Here is a 14,202-nt window from a genome sequence, read left to right as displayed (position 1 = left end):
AAACACGACTGTTCTCCCCCGTCGCAGCCGCCAGCCAGTTCCCTCCCTAGGGGTGGGTTTCCGCAGCAAGGACGGAACTAGGATGGCGCTAGTACTGCTGCTGGGAGGGGTAGCTGGAGGCGGAGGGGGAGAAAACGTCGCCCCTAAACCAAGCAGCGCCATTGGCGAGCATCCCTAGTGCAACTGAAGGACGCGCTGGGGAAGCTTGCAAAGGCGGCTGCGCGAGAGGCGGAGCCTGGGCTGGGGGCGGGGCCTACGCAACCCTTACTCAGGGGCGGGGCCCTGGGGAGGGGAGACTCAACCTATTGGATTCGACTTGGGGGGCGGAGCTCAGAGTGGGGCGGAGTAAAAGCTAGAGACCGAGTAGCTCATAGGATAATACGACGCAGAGGCGGGGCCAGTTAAGGGGCGTGGTCCAGCGTGTAGGCGGAGCCCCGAGTGGGGGCGGGGCCCAGACCGGAGGCGCGGGTGTTCGGTGCAGACCCGACAGGAGCAAGGCGTCGGGCGCGGGGCGGTCCCGGCGCCGGGGGCGGTCCCTGCAGGGCAGGCGGGGCCGACCGGTGCTCGGTGTGGCCGCGGCCATGAAGCCGCAGCCGCCGGGCTAGGCCCGCGGCGGCTCTAGCCCAGGGCGGCCCTCAAAGGGCTGAGCCCGGCCCCCCCACCCCCCTCCCGGCTCCCGGCTGCAGGCTGCTTCCCGGGGCCGGCCTCCCGCCGGCCACTCATCATGCCAGGCAAGCACCAGCATTTCCAGGAACCCGAGGTCGGCTGCTGCGGGAAATACTTCCTGTTTGGCTTCAACATTGTCTTCTGGGTGAGTGCGGGGAGAGTTCCGGGCCCTGCTCAGGGGGCAGCGGGCAAAGGAGGTCCAGCCCCGTAGCTGGGGGGATGGTGAAGCGTGGGGGGGGTTGGGGATGTCGAGACCAATCCTTTGTACTAGGGCTTGGAACTGTCCCCTCCTTCCGCTTGCCACTCCGGATCTGCTGGGAGAACTGCCGAGAGGCCGGGGTTGCAGGGGGGCGGGGCCCGGCGTGCAAGGGGCTGGGGAAGAAAGGGGGAAAGAGACCCTCCCAGTGTCTCCCCAAGACTCGGTACGGAAAAGTGGAGGTGTCGTATTGGAGTGCCCCGCCCCCCACATGCTCAGGGCGAACCGGGCCCTTCGCTGACCCCTTTGGAAGGAGAGCTTCTGGGTCCCCCACTCCGGCCCTCTCTCCGGCTCTAGTCTCCCGTGCTAGCGTTTTGCCCTTCAGCTCCTCCAAAGGGGGTGCGTCAGAGCCTCCTCCTAGGGGATTTGCTTTAAGGCAGGTAGATGGGAGAGGGGCGGTGGAAAGGGAGCTGGGGGGGTGGGCGCCGGTGTGGGGGAGCAGGATTCAGCATGCAGGCTCTGGCATAAAGGAAGCAGAGGGCTGGTTTCCCCACCGCGCCTGGACTCCGGAGTGCTGCTATGTCATCCTTCCCTCCCCCATCCCTCTCTCTTAGAGCATCCTCTGCAATGCCAGGAGCTCGGGACTCTGTCCAGGCAGGACCGGACAACTGCCCTCTGTACCCAGGGTGTGACTGTCTCGGGCTGGCACACACGCAGAAGGGCGGGGGTGGCGGGTATCATAGAAAGTGGCCTGTTTCCCTGCCTTGGGTCCAGTGAGGTCCTGAGGATTGCCCTTCTGGGTCACAAGGCTGCACGTCGTCGGAATCAAATTCTAATACGTGACAGAGAAGGCAACAGGCACAGAGAGATTAGTCATTTAACCTATAGTCACACAGCCTGGACGGACGTGCAAAAAGTCAAGGTGACTAGGCAAGTGGGGGGAAGTGAGGCCAAAGGCAAATGGGCCAGAGGGGGTCGGCATGAGAGACTCAGGCTTCTTGCAGGGGGCTCTGAGCTAGGAATCTGGAGGGGGCAGGACAGAAGAAGGTCTCTTTCTAGGGATTGCGGCGATCCAACAGTGCCTGCCTTGCACGCAGCCAACCTGGGTCCAGTCTCTGCCCAAACCCACCAGGAGTGATCCCTGAGCATGACTCCAAAACAAAGATTAAAAGCACCCCGAAGCTTCTAAGAAGAAATGAGGCTGAATCAGCAGGACTGGCCCCCGCGGAGGGCAGAGAGGGTTTTGTATGGATATGAAGTAGACCCCAGGTGACCTTCCACGGCTTCTCACTGGAACCCGAGAACGGGGCCACGTGCCTCCCCTGGACCCGTCACGCCATCATCTGGCGCTGCCACTCTTCTACCTTCCCTTTTGCCCTTCCTCTTTTTTTTTTTTAGGGCCACACCCAGCCGTGCTCAGGGCTTCCTTCCGGCGCTGCACTCAGGGATCACTTCTGGCAGGCTTGGGGGGCCACGATCTAACCTGGGTTAGCCACCACGTGCAAGGCAGACACCCTCCCCTCTGTACTGTTGCTCTAGCCACACCCCTCCTCCCCCCCCCCCCCCCCCCCCCGCCATTTACTTCTGGGCCACACCCCTCTGAACCATGTAGTGCTGGGGGTTTAACCCCGCCTGGCACCCACAAGGCAAGCACCGCTGTAACCTCTCGACTTATCTCTTGAGCCTGATTTTCTTTCCCCTTTTTTCTTTTTCCTGTTTTTCTGGGGACACACCCGGTTCAGGGCTTCCTCCTGGCTCAGCACTCAGGAATCACTCCTGATGATGCTTAGGGGACCCCATGGGATGCTGTGGTTTGACCCAGGTCACCCAGGCACGCCTTACCCGCCAGACTTCTCTGCCTCAGCAGTGACGTTTGGGGTGAAAGTCCAGCTTCAGGGAAAAAAAAAAACCCTCCTGTCCTGCTTCCCCACCCCTCCCGCCGGGTCTGGGATGCTGGCAGTGGGCGGGGCCTGGGAGTGGACGTGGTCTGTGTGGACTTGTGGCCGGGCTCCGTGCCCAATGGGAGGAGCTTGGAGAGGAAGGGCATCCTGGATGGAAATCAGGAGGGGGTGTCCTCATCCGGGTGGGTGGCATGGGGTCAGGCTAGCCGGCCTGACACCCAGAGGAGTGTTCAGGTAAGATACTAGGGCAGGCAGGAAGGTCCAGGCTAAGGCGGGAGGGGCCCCGGGAACTCAGGCAGGTGGTGGGGTGGTGATGATAGAGCCAGGCTGGGAGCCGCGCGCCCCAGCAAAGCGCGTGCCGCCCCAGCAAAGCGCGTGCCCTGATTGCCAGCGGGTCAGGCTGGTGCCGCTTGGCAAAAGCCTTCCAAGCCCGTGTTCCTGGAAGGCAGGATGGTCCTTCCACGGCAAGGTGGGAAGTAGCCCGCAATCCTGATGAAACGGGTCTTGCCTCCCCTCTCCCTTCTTCTTCTCCCCCTCCCTCCCCTTCCCCCCTCTCCCTCTTTCTCCTGCTCCTGGCTCTGTGCTCCTGGGTGGTGCCAGCTATAGGACGCCAGGGATGGTGGAACCCGGGTCTTCAGTGGTCACCCTCTGCTGCCTCTCTTGCAGGTGCTGGGTGCTTTGTTCCTGGCCATTGGCCTGTGGGCCTGGGGCGAGAAGGTAAGGCTTGGACTTAGGGCTGGGGAACAGGGCCAGCGCGGCTTGTGCTTCAGGATGGCGAGAGAGGGGCTGGTGAGATAGGACAGTGGGGAAGGCGCTTGCCTTGCATGCGGCCAACCCGGGCTTGATCTCCGGGATCACATAGGGTTCCCCGAGCACCACCAGGAATGATTCCAGAGCATCACTGGGTGTGACACCCCCCCCCCCGCACCAAAAAAAAAAAAAGATGGTGAGAAAGTCATTGCCCACCCCCAGTTCTCTCTCTCTCTTTCTCTCTCTCTCCCCCTCCCCCCTTCCAGGGCGTTCTCTCAAACATCTCAGCGCTGACCGATTTGGGAGGTCTTGACCCCGTGTGGCTGTTCGTCGTGGTTGGGGGCGTCATGTCAGTGCTGGGCTTTGCCGGTTGCATCGGGGCTCTTCGGGAAAACACCTTCTTGCTCAAGTTTGTGAGTGTGCCCCGTCTGGGTACACTGCCCAACCCCCACCCCGACTCCCCTCTATGTCCTGCTTGGTGTTGGGGTGGTTTGATTTTGTATTTTTTTGTTTTTATGCTTGTTGGATCGCACTGGCGATGCACAAGGGTTACTCCTGGCTCATGCACTCAGGAATTACTCCTGGCGGTGCTCGGGGGGCCATATGGGATGCTGGGAATGGAACCCAGTTCGGCCGTGTGCAAGGCAAACGCCCTTCCCGATGTGTTATTGCTCCAGCTCCCGTGGTTTGATTTTGGATGCTATTAAAACAGGAACGACCGGAGGCCAGAGCCATAGCAGAGCGGGGAGGGCACTTGCCTTGCACGCAATCAGCCGGGGTTGAATCCCCAGCACCCTGGAACCTCACAGGGTCTCCCGAGCACCACCAGGAGTAGTCCCTGAGTCTAGAGCCAGGAGACAGCGCAGCCGGGTATGGCCCCAACACCACCCCACACAATAAGTGAAATAAAAAAATAAAAATCAAGACCCACCAGCTTCTGTTATCTACATGAATTTATCTTGGAAGTGACTGAACCCATTGGGCCGAGCAACCGAGGTCATGCCAGCCGCTTGGCGTGGACTGTTAATTGGGATTGGTTCTTCTGCCCCTCTGGGTTGGTTCCTTTCCTCCTGGGGTGGAAGGATGCCCAGAAATCAGCGAGTGCTGGTTCATGCTACTGGTCCAGTCTCCCATCTCTGCGGCCAGTTATTTAATTACATCTCCTGGATCCTGATTGGCTGTTGCTCGACCAATCTCTCTGGCTGGAGGGTGGAGAGAGAAGGAGGCAGAGCCTTGATTGGTGGGTGCCTTGCGCATGCCCGGTTCATTGGGAGGTGGGGCCTGGGGTGCTGGCCTGTGACTTCTGTTTTGTTTTTTGGTATTTGAGGGGGCCAAAACCCCTGCAGAGCTCAGGGCCGACTCCTGCCTCTACACTCAGGAATTAACTCCTGGTGGGGCTTGCAGGACCCCTTCCGTGCCCCCCCCACCTTGGGATCCTGAGGATCGAACCCAGGTTGGTCGCCTGCAAGGCAAGTGCCTTACTCGCTGTACTATTTCTCCATTCCCTGGTGAGCCTCTTTTTATTTTTTTTATTTTTTTTTTTATTTTTTTTAATTTTTATTATATCACCATGTGGAAAGTTACAAAGTTTTCAGGTTTATGTCTCAGTTATACAATATTCAAACACCATCCCTTCACCAGTGCCCATATTCCACCACCAAAATCCCCAGTATACCCCCCGCCACAGCCCCCCCAACTGTATAACTGATGAATTTCACTTCATTTTCTCTCTACCTTGCTTACATTCCATATTGCAAAACAAAACTCACTATTGTTGTTGGAATTTCCCTCCAATGAAGACAGCCCTACTAAGGAAGCGTTTGATAATTGGTTTGTCATTAAAAGATTGTATGTTTTAGTTTTTAGAAAAGGTCGCGCGGCCGCATCAGCGGCCGCGCGGCTCGGATGTGTTCCAGTCCCGCAACCCGGAGCCGTGTTAGTTGCTTCTCAGTGTCGCCAGGGTTCCATCCGGAGAAGGTGTACCAGCTGTACCTCCTCCGTCTGGATCCCCGGTGTTGTTGGCCCGGATTCAGGTCCGGAGCATTTCTCCGGCCGCGTTGCTCACCAGACTGCCTGGCCTCTTCTCTGTTGAAGGTGGGAAGATGGCGCCGAGGGTGGGTCGAGGGCGGGGCTTCTGGCGGCCGGGACCATTTGGAGTTTGGGCAGGCGCTGCCCCACTCCAGTGCCCCCCCGCGATGTGAGCCTCTTTTTAAAGTTTTTCAGCTGAAAGTGCCCGGGCAGGGCGACTTCCTTAAGGAGATGGGGTGATTACTAGGGAATGGAAGGGGAGGTAAGGAAGCCTCTCACTGTCATCAAACACAAAATAAGGGGACTGGACCTGTAGTCCAGCAGAGAGGACGCTTGCCCAGCCCAGGTTGGATCCCCGGCACCACCTGCGGTCCCCTGAGCCCCGCCAGGAGTGATCCCTCAGCACTTGAGCCAACGGAAACCCTGAGTACCACCAGGTGTAACCCAGAATCCAAAACCCCAAACAGAATAAGGGTACGGGAATGAGAGTACGGCGAGGAGGGCACTTGCCTCACACGTGACCAAGCCCAGGTTCAAACCCGGGCATCCCATCAGGTCCCCCGAACACACCGCCAGGAGGAGTAATTTCTGAGTGCAGAGCCAGGAGTAACCCCTGAGCATCACCGGGTGTGACCCGTCTTGAGCCCCGCCCCCCAGAGCACCCCAGGTGTGAGTCCTCCGAATAACTGTAGCAAACAAACAAGAAGAGTCAATTCTAGGGGCAGGAGAGAGAGCACAGCGGGCAGGGCGCTGGCCTTGCACACGGTGGGCCCAGGTTCGATCCCCGGTATCCCATAGCGTCCCCCGAGCACCGCCAGGAGTGATTGCTGAGCTAGGAGTAGACCCTGAGCACCGCTGGGTGTGGGCCCCCAAAGCAAAAAAAAAAAAAAGATGAGAGCATTATAAGGCAGAACCCAAGACTGACTTGTGGGGGTGGATCTCACCCCAGTGCCTCTGACGACCCCCCTCCCCCTCCCCGCAGTTTTCCGTGTTTCTGGGCCTCATCTTCTTCTTGGAGCTGGCCACAGGGATTCTGGCCTTTGTCTTCAAGGACTGGATTCGGGATCAGCTGAACCTTTTCATCAACAACAACCTCAAGGCCTACCGTGACGACATTGACCTCCAGAACCTCATCGACTTTGCTCAGGAATACGTGAGTGCCACGCGCAGGTGCCCCCGGAGACCCCGGAGACCCCGGAGCCCCTCCCCGGGATCCCTCCCCCGGAGCTGGGGCCGGCCCCGGGGAAAGCGAGCCAGGAGCGCCCTCTGCTGGAATAAAGCCCGCTACTGCACGCACAAAGGCCAGAGAAGCCTTCCTGGCCGCTTCCTGGCTGCTGTTAACTCTTTTTTTTTTTTTCCCCCCTGCTTTTTGGGTCACACCCAGCACAGGGATTATTCCTGGCTCTGCACTTAGGAATTACTCCTGGCGGTGCTCAGGGGACCCTATGGGATGCTGGGAGTCAAACCCAGGTCAGCCACATGCAAGGCAAACGCCCTCCCTGCTGTGCTATTGCTCCAGCCCCGCTGCTGGTAACTCTTAAAGGAGCCGCTTTGGGCCAAGGCACTAGGACAGTGGAGCGATAGTCCAGCAGGAGGGAGCTTGCCTTGCACCTGACCGACCTGGCTTCGATCCCTGGCACCCCACCACCGGGAGTGATTCCTGAGCGCGCAGAGCCAGGAGTCAGCCCTGAGCATTGCTGAGTGTGGCCCCAGAACAAAACCAAAGGAGCTAGGGGCTGGAGCCATAGCACAGCGGGGAGGGCATTTGCCTTGCACGTGGCTGACCCGGGTGCAATTCCCAGCATCCCATAGGGTCCCCCGAGCACTGCCAGGAGTAATTCCTGAGTGCAGAGCCAGGTGTGACCCAAAAAGCAATAAATAAATAAATAAATAAATTTTTAAAAATAAAAAAATAAAAGTAGGGTTCAGTGCATTGCTGGGTGTAGCCCCAAAACCAAAACCAAAGGAGCTAGGGGCTGGAGTGATAGTACGGCGGGTAGGGCGTTTGCCTTGCATGCGGCCTACCGGGGTTCGATTCCCAGCATCCCATAGGGTCCCTTGAGCACTACCAGGAGTCATTCCTGAGTACAAAGCTTCTTCCCAGGGTACTGGCTTGAAATCTGCTCTTGTACCTCGTTTTACCACCTCGGGTTAGAGGGACTAGCCCTTGGGCCCCTTCTTCTGACCCCTGGACTCTCACTGGTGCATCACAAGCCTTGAGGTGCCCCCCCTCCTCAATTCAGGCCCAGCCCACCCTGTCAGGTAGAGGTATGGGGGGGGCGGGCCTCCCCCTGTGACCCCTGCTGCTGGGTCTTTCCATGAGAAGCTCATGCCATCTCTGCTTGGCTCACTTGGGGTCCCTTTTCCCCTCTCCCCCACTCCCAGTGGTCTTGCTGTGGTGCCCGAGGGCCCAACGACTGGAACCTAAACATCTACTTCAACTGCACTGACTTGAACCCCAGCCGGGAGCGCTGTGGGGTGCCCTTCTCCTGCTGCGTCAGGGACCCCGCGGTGAGTGGGGGTCTGGTGTGTGTGTGGGGGGGAGGGGCAGCATTTGCCATGAGCTCAGCCTGGGCTCCATGGCTCAGCCCCGCTCTGGGGTGGTCAGGGGTGTCGTGGGGAGGCTCGTGGACTTGGGGCGCCCCTCCTGGGTGGGGTGTGTGTCTGCTGGGGCCGCAGAGGGGCTGTTGGGGTGCAAGGTGAAGGATTCTTTTTTTCTATGTTTTTTCGGCCACACCTGGCGGTGCCCAGGGCTTACTCCTGGCTCTGCACTCGGGCATCACTCAGGATCTGATAAGACAGTGGGGAGGGTGTTTGCCTCGCACGCAGCCAACCTGGGTTTGATTCCCGGCATAGTGCCCCCGGGGTACTGCCAGGCGTAATTCCTGAATGCAGAGCCAGGAGTAACCCCTGAGCATTGCTGGACGTGACCCCAAAAAATAAAATTAAAAAAAAAAAGACAAAAAGGAGGGGCTGGAGTGATAGAACAGCGGGTAGGGTGTTTGCTTTGCACATGGCCGACCCGGGTTCGATTCCCAGCATTTCATATAGTCCCCTGAGCACCGCCAGGAGTGATTCCTGAGAGCATGAGCCAGGAGTGTGACCCAAAAAGCAAAAAAAAAAAAAAAAAAAAAATCGTTCCTGGTGGTGGTCAGGGGACCCAGTGAGATGCTGGGATCAAAACCTGGGTCAGGGTCTGGAGCAATAGCACAGCGGGTAGGGCGTTTGCCTTGCACGCGGCTGACCCGGGTTCGATTCCCAGCATCCCATATGGTCCCCTGAGCACCGCCAGGGGTGATTCCTGAGTGCAGAGCCAGAGTAACCCCTGTGCATCGCCGGGTGTGACCCAAAAAGCAAAAAAAATAAAATAAATAAAAATAAATAAAAAAGAACAAAACCTGGGTCAGCTGTGTGCAAGGCAAGCGCCCTCCCTGCTGTGCAATTACTCTAGTGCCCCGAGGATTCACCCTATAGAGTAGTTGGGTGTTGAGGTCCGGGACCCCATGGGTCAGGTTGGGATAAACTACAGGTAGGGCGTTTGCCTTACACGCGACTGACACGTGTTTGATCCCGGGCATCCCACAGGGGCCCCTGAGCACTGCCAGGAGTGATCCCTGAGCGCAGAGCCAGGAGTAACTTCTGAGCATCGCCGGGTATTTCCCCTCCTCCTTTGCAGAAAATAAAAAATAAAAATACGTAGCAGAGGGCAGGGAAGAGGGTGCGAAGTGCTGGAACGTGTGCTCAGCACCCCGAGTTTTATCCCTAGCACTGGTTGGTGCGGTCGGGGTGTCCCCCAGCACCCCAACCCCGGCAGAGCCGCTGTCCCAGGGCCCCGCACTGAAGCATCAGGCCCTGTTTACTGGATAAACAGGCCACGGTGGCCGCTGGAACCCTCCCCAGGGTCCCTGAGCACTGCTGGGGAGCATCCCCAGTTCCCTATTAAAACGAGCAAGGAGAGTTCTTTCGTGCTTTCCTTTTCTTTTTTCTTCAGGGGGTCACCCCGCAGTGCTCAGGGCTGACTCCTGGCTCTGTGCTCAGGAATCACTCCCGACGGGGCTCAGGAGACCCTGTGGGATGCCGGGAACCGAACCTGGGAAGGCCACATTCAAGCCGAGAGCCCGCCCAGCTGTACGATCGCCCTATCCTCCCGGCCCTTTTGTTTGTTTTTTGGTTATGGGGCCAACCCAGGCCTCCCTCCTGGCTCTGTGCTCAGGGATCACTCCTGGCGGGGCTCCGAGGACCATAGGGGGTACACAATTGCCCTGCTGTCCTATCGCTCCGGCTCTTGATTTTAATTTTTTGTTGTTTTTGCATGGGGGACTGAACCTAGGGTCTCCCACGCCCTGCCACCAGCCAGCCCTGGGTCGCTGTGGGCGTGGCCTGGGTGCTGTGGGCGTGGCCTGGCTGTCTGTGGGCGTGGCAGAAGCTTTGATCCACCTTATTCCCCCACCTTCAAGGAAGAGTCCAGGGGCGTGGAGCTGGGTGGGGTTTGGGGTGCAGCTCTGCGGGGCCTCCTTGAGAGTTTCTCACGGAGACGTCTGTTTGTCTGCAGGAGGATGTTCTCAACACCCAGTGTGGCTATGACATCCGGCTCAAACTGGTGAGCCCGGGGGCGGGGGACAGGACAGGACGGACTCCCTCCCCGCCCATGGGCCCAGAGATTCAGTAGAGGGGAGTGAGGGGGCTGAGGGCGAGTCCCTCAAATATCTTCCCAGATGTGCAGGGTTTGGTCCTGCCAAGCCGGGAGCGGGGGTAGAGATAATCCCCTTCCTGTGCCTTTGTCCATCCAACTTTTCATGGAGCATCCGTGGGGTGACCCAGAACACGGGGTTCTTGTGCCATCAGGGTGCTCCCTCCTTGTCCAGCGAAGGGTGGGGGAGGAATAAACTGAGGGTTGGTCATGGAATGGAAAGGAGCAGTCCGGAGCGATAGCACAGCGGGTAGGGCGTTTGCCTTGCACGCGGCCGACCTGGGTTCGATCCCCGGCATCCCATATGGTCCCCCAAGCACTGCCAGGAGTAGTTCCTGAGTGCAAAGCCAGGAGTAACCCCTGAGCATCGCTGGGTGTGACCCAAAAAGCAAAAAAAAAAAAAAAAAGAAAGAAAGGAGCAGAGTTGGGCAGTTAGGGAAGGCTTCTTGGAGGAGGGGGCGTATGGGCCCGGACAGAAAGACTTGGTTATTCAGAGCGGAAGCGATAGGACAGCCAGTGAGGCTTGCACGTGGCTGACCCGGGTTCCACCCCTGGCACCCCATATGTCCCCTGAGCATGGCCAGAAATGACCCTTGAGCGCAGAGCTAGGAATCTGGAGTGCCCCCAGCCCCTCAGGGAATGGGGGTGGGGAAAGCAGCCACCAAGGAGAGAGTCGGTTATGCAAAGGGAAAATGTGAGAACGGGGCTGGGCAGTCCCGGAGTACTCCTTGGAGGAGGGCAGCGCCTCTGGGCTGAGCCCAGAAAGGAGTTGATTGTGTCAAGGGGAAAGAGGGAGGGGATGGCTGGGATCAGGGCAAAGTGGTGGTCAGGGAGGGCTTCTTGGAGGAAGGGGCATGTGAGCCGAGCCAGGAGCGGGAGCTGGAGCCCTGGTGGGCAGCCCTGGGCGTGGAGGGTGGGGTGAGGGGCAGGTGGGGCCTCCCGCACCCCCATCCCTCGCCCAGCGCACCCCTGCCCGGGCCCCCCCAGGAGCTGGAGCAGCAGGGCTCCATCCACACCAAAGGCTGTGTGGGCCAGTTCGAGAAGTGGCTGCAGGACAACCTGGTCGTGGTGGCCGGTGTCTTCGTGGGCGTCGCGCTGCTCCAGATCTTCGGCATCTGCCTGGCCCAGAACCTCGTGAGCGACATCAAGGCAGTGAAGGCCAGCTGGTGAGCACCCCCCTGCCACACACATGCACGCGCACACACGCACACACACATGCACGCACACACACACGCACGCACACACACACATGCATGCACACACACAGCTACACACACGCACACACACGCACACATGCACGCACGCACACACATGCACGCACACACACATGCACACATGCATGCGCGCACACACACACATGGGTTAAGGAGGGGGTCTCCTCTGGCATATGGGCCCACAGAAGTCTCAGGGCGGGTGACAGTGCAGGATGGACAACCCCTCCCCTCCGAAAGAAAAAAAAAACAACAACAACACTATTAGTTCAGCCTTTTCAGGTTTTTTGTTGTTGTTGTTTCTGTTTGGGGGGTCATATCTGGCAGGGCTAACTCGAGGCTGACTCCTGGCTCTGCACTCAGGGATCACTCCTGGCGGTGCTCGGGGGACCCTATGGGATGCCGGGGATCGGACCTGGGTCGGCCGTGTGCAAGGCAAGCGCCCTCCCCGCTGTGTTATCACTCTGGCCCCATGGTTTGCTTTTTTTTTTTTTAAATCTTGTTTTTGTTTGTTTGTTTGTTGATGATTGGGGTGTCCGTCGTACAATGTTCCAACACCGTCCCTTCACCAGTGCACATTTCCCACCATGGTGTCCCCAGTGTCCCTCCCACCACACAGCGTTCTCTAGTGTGTCTTTACGGCAGACACTCTGTCTCCCTCTCTCCCCCTCTCCCTCTCTTCCTCTCTCCCTCACTCCCTCTCTCCCTCTCTTCCTCTCTCCATCTCCTTTCTCTGTCTCTCCCTCTCCGTTTCTCCTTCTCCCCCTTCTTTTTCTCTCCCCCTCTCCCTCTCTCCCTCTCCATCTCCTTTCTCTCTCTGTCTCTCCCTCTCTGTTTCTCCTTCTCCCCTCCCCCCTCTCCCTCTCTCCCCCTCCTCTCTTTCTCCTCCCTCTCTCTCCTTTTGGACAGTATGGTTTGCATTGCAGGTACAAACACAACAAAGTTTCTCCCCTTCCCTCCTCTCAGCATTCAGTTCTTTTTTTTTTTTTTTCTTTTTGGGTCACACCCAGCGATGCTCAGGGGTTACTCCTGGCTTTGCACTCAGGAATTACTCCTGGCGGTGCTTGGGGGACCATATGGGATGCCGGGGATCGAACCCAGGTCGGCCGCGTGCAAGGCAAACGCCCTACCCGCTGTGCTATCGCTCCGGCCCTCAGCATTCAGTTCTTGCCCAGCGTGATCATTTCCAACTCTCATTGTCATAGTGGCCCCTTCTCTATCCTAGCTGCCCTCCCCCCTGTGCCTCGTGGCCAGCTTCTGGCCATGGACCGGTCCTCCTGGCCCTCCTTTTTAACTGCCTTGTTTCGACTGTTGGGCCACACCTGGCAGTGCTCAGGGCTCTGGCTCCGGCTCTGCACTCCAGGACCACTCCTGGCGGTGCTCGGGGGGACCCTATGGGGTGCTGAGCATTGAACCCGGGTCAGTCACATGCGAGACAAACGCCCTCCCCACTGTGCTATTGCTCAGACCTCATAAGCTCAGCCTTTTTTGGGGTGCTGGGGCTTTCCTAGATGGGGTCTGCCCATGTCCCCTCCCCCTGCCTGGGTCACAGGTCCCTGGACAGGGCCGTGCGTCTCAGAGCTTCCAGGTTCTCGGACCCTGACCCTGTGACCTTGACCCTGCTTGGAGGAATCTCTGTGTGTGTGTGTGTGTGTGTGTGTGTGTGTGTGTTGGGGAGGGGTCTATGAAACGGGTTCTAGAACCTTCTCTCCCTTGCTTGCCCTGCAGGATCAAACAGGAAGACGGCTACAAGCTTCTCAAATAAAACCAAAGCTGACTTTGGCAAACCGCCGGGGGACAGCCGCGCCTCTGAGCATGGCCCGCGTGGCAGCGGCCACGGGACAGCAGCCGCGTGGCCACAGCCTAGCCCTGGCCGCCGCTGTGTCTCCAGGGACTCGTGCTTCCTGTCAGGATTCTGGGGGCCCCCCCACCCAACTCTTCTTCCCGTCACCCAAGTGCCCTGCCTGACGCCGCCGAGGCTGGGGGTTGGCCTCCCCCGCACCCCTCCACTTCTGCAGGGGTATTCCCCCCCCCCCGCCCCCCTCCAAAACCCAGCCTGGGAGCAGGGGTTCACCCCCCATGGGGGGCTGACAGTGCCCGGGAAAGTGGCTGAGGGGTAGGATCGAAGTCAGGAAGGGCTTGGGAAGCAGGGAGCGAGAGCTGTGCGGCGTGGCATCCCCAGGGGGGGTGGGCTGCGCCCAGTTTGGGGGGCCTGGGGGCAGCTGGTTACCCCGGCTCAGGTCGTAAGCGGCATCGTATAGACTGCAGGGCTGCCTCGCGGCCGGCAGAGGGCGCGCCAGCACAGCATTGGCTGCCTCGCTCCGCCTCTTCCCTGCTTCCCGCCGCTTGGGGGATTCGGGGACCCCGGAGCAGCAGGTTGAACAATATCCTGGGGTCCCTGACACGTGCCGGCAGGGGACTGGTTTATACTCGCTACAATAAAGTGGAGCTCACGATAATGGTGCGTGCCTTGGCCTTTGCTGATTACAGAGAAAAGGAGCGGGTTAGCCTGGTTGGCCCTGATGGCTGAGTCTCTGCTGGGGGCAGGGCTGAGGCTGTATATAGGTGAGGGTCACTGCCAGGTCCTGCCCTGCCCTGCCCTGCCCTGCCCTGCCCTGCCCTTCTCTCCTTGAGTCGCCTTCTGCGCCTGACAAAGTCAAACTCAGGGGCGGGAGGATAGTACAGTGAGGAGGGAGTTTACTTTGCACGCAGTCGTCCTGGGTTCGATCCCCGATATCCCATATGGTCTCCCGAGCACCG

General features: G+C 59.0%; 1 protein-coding gene across 5 annotated transcripts; it reads left to right on the top strand.

The window, feature by feature from the left end:
- The first annotated feature begins 451 nt into the window (after window positions 1-451).
- On the top strand, window positions 452-13,911 carry TSPAN17 (tetraspanin 17). Of its 5 annotated transcripts, none has more exons than XM_055128425.1 (9): window positions 452-811; window positions 3,430-3,480; window positions 3,780-3,926; window positions 6,524-6,694; window positions 7,927-8,052; window positions 10,094-10,141; window positions 11,219-11,397; window positions 11,806-11,917; window positions 13,171-13,911. In XM_055128425.1, the coding sequence occupies exons 1-9, from the start codon at window positions 725-727 to the stop codon at window positions 13,408-13,410; spliced, it is 1,161 nt and encodes a 386-aa protein (XP_054984400.1). In that variant the 5' UTR covers window positions 452-724; the 3' UTR covers window positions 13,411-13,911. The 5 variants fall into 5 exon arrangements, with proteins under 5 accessions (XP_054984400.1, XP_054984399.1, XP_054984402.1 ...); XM_055128424.1 differs by having other exon boundaries at window positions 11,770-11,917; XM_055128427.1 differs by having other exon boundaries at window positions 11,806-11,877; window positions 13,171-13,342.
- The last annotated feature ends 291 nt before the right edge of the window (window positions 13,912-14,202 follow it).

Source organism: Sorex araneus, chromosome 2 (assembly GCF_027595985.1).
Source record: "Sorex araneus isolate mSorAra2 chromosome 2, mSorAra2.pri, whole genome shotgun sequence".
In the NCBI taxonomy this organism is placed as follows: domain Eukaryota; kingdom Metazoa; phylum Chordata; class Mammalia; order Eulipotyphla; family Soricidae; genus Sorex; species Sorex araneus.
The sequence above is the reverse complement of the archived record's forward strand: the minus strand, read 5'-3'. Positions and strand labels throughout refer to the sequence as shown.

What these genes read in the sequence shown, in the direction of transcription:
- TSPAN17 (XM_055128424.1), top strand. Translation starts at nt 725, where the DNA reads ATGCCAGGCAAGCACCAGCATTTCCAGGAACCCGAGGTCGGCTGCTGC. An exon ending in GCTTCAACATTGTCTTCTGG is followed by an intron (nt 812 to 3,429) that starts GTGAGTGCGGGG and finishes CCTCTCTTGCAG; the next exon opens with GTGCTGGGTGCTTTGTTCCT. An exon ending in GCTGCGTCAGGGACCCCGCG is followed by an intron (nt 8,053 to 10,093) that starts GTGAGTGGGGGT and finishes GTTTGTCTGCAG; the next exon opens with GAGGATGTTCTCAACACCCA.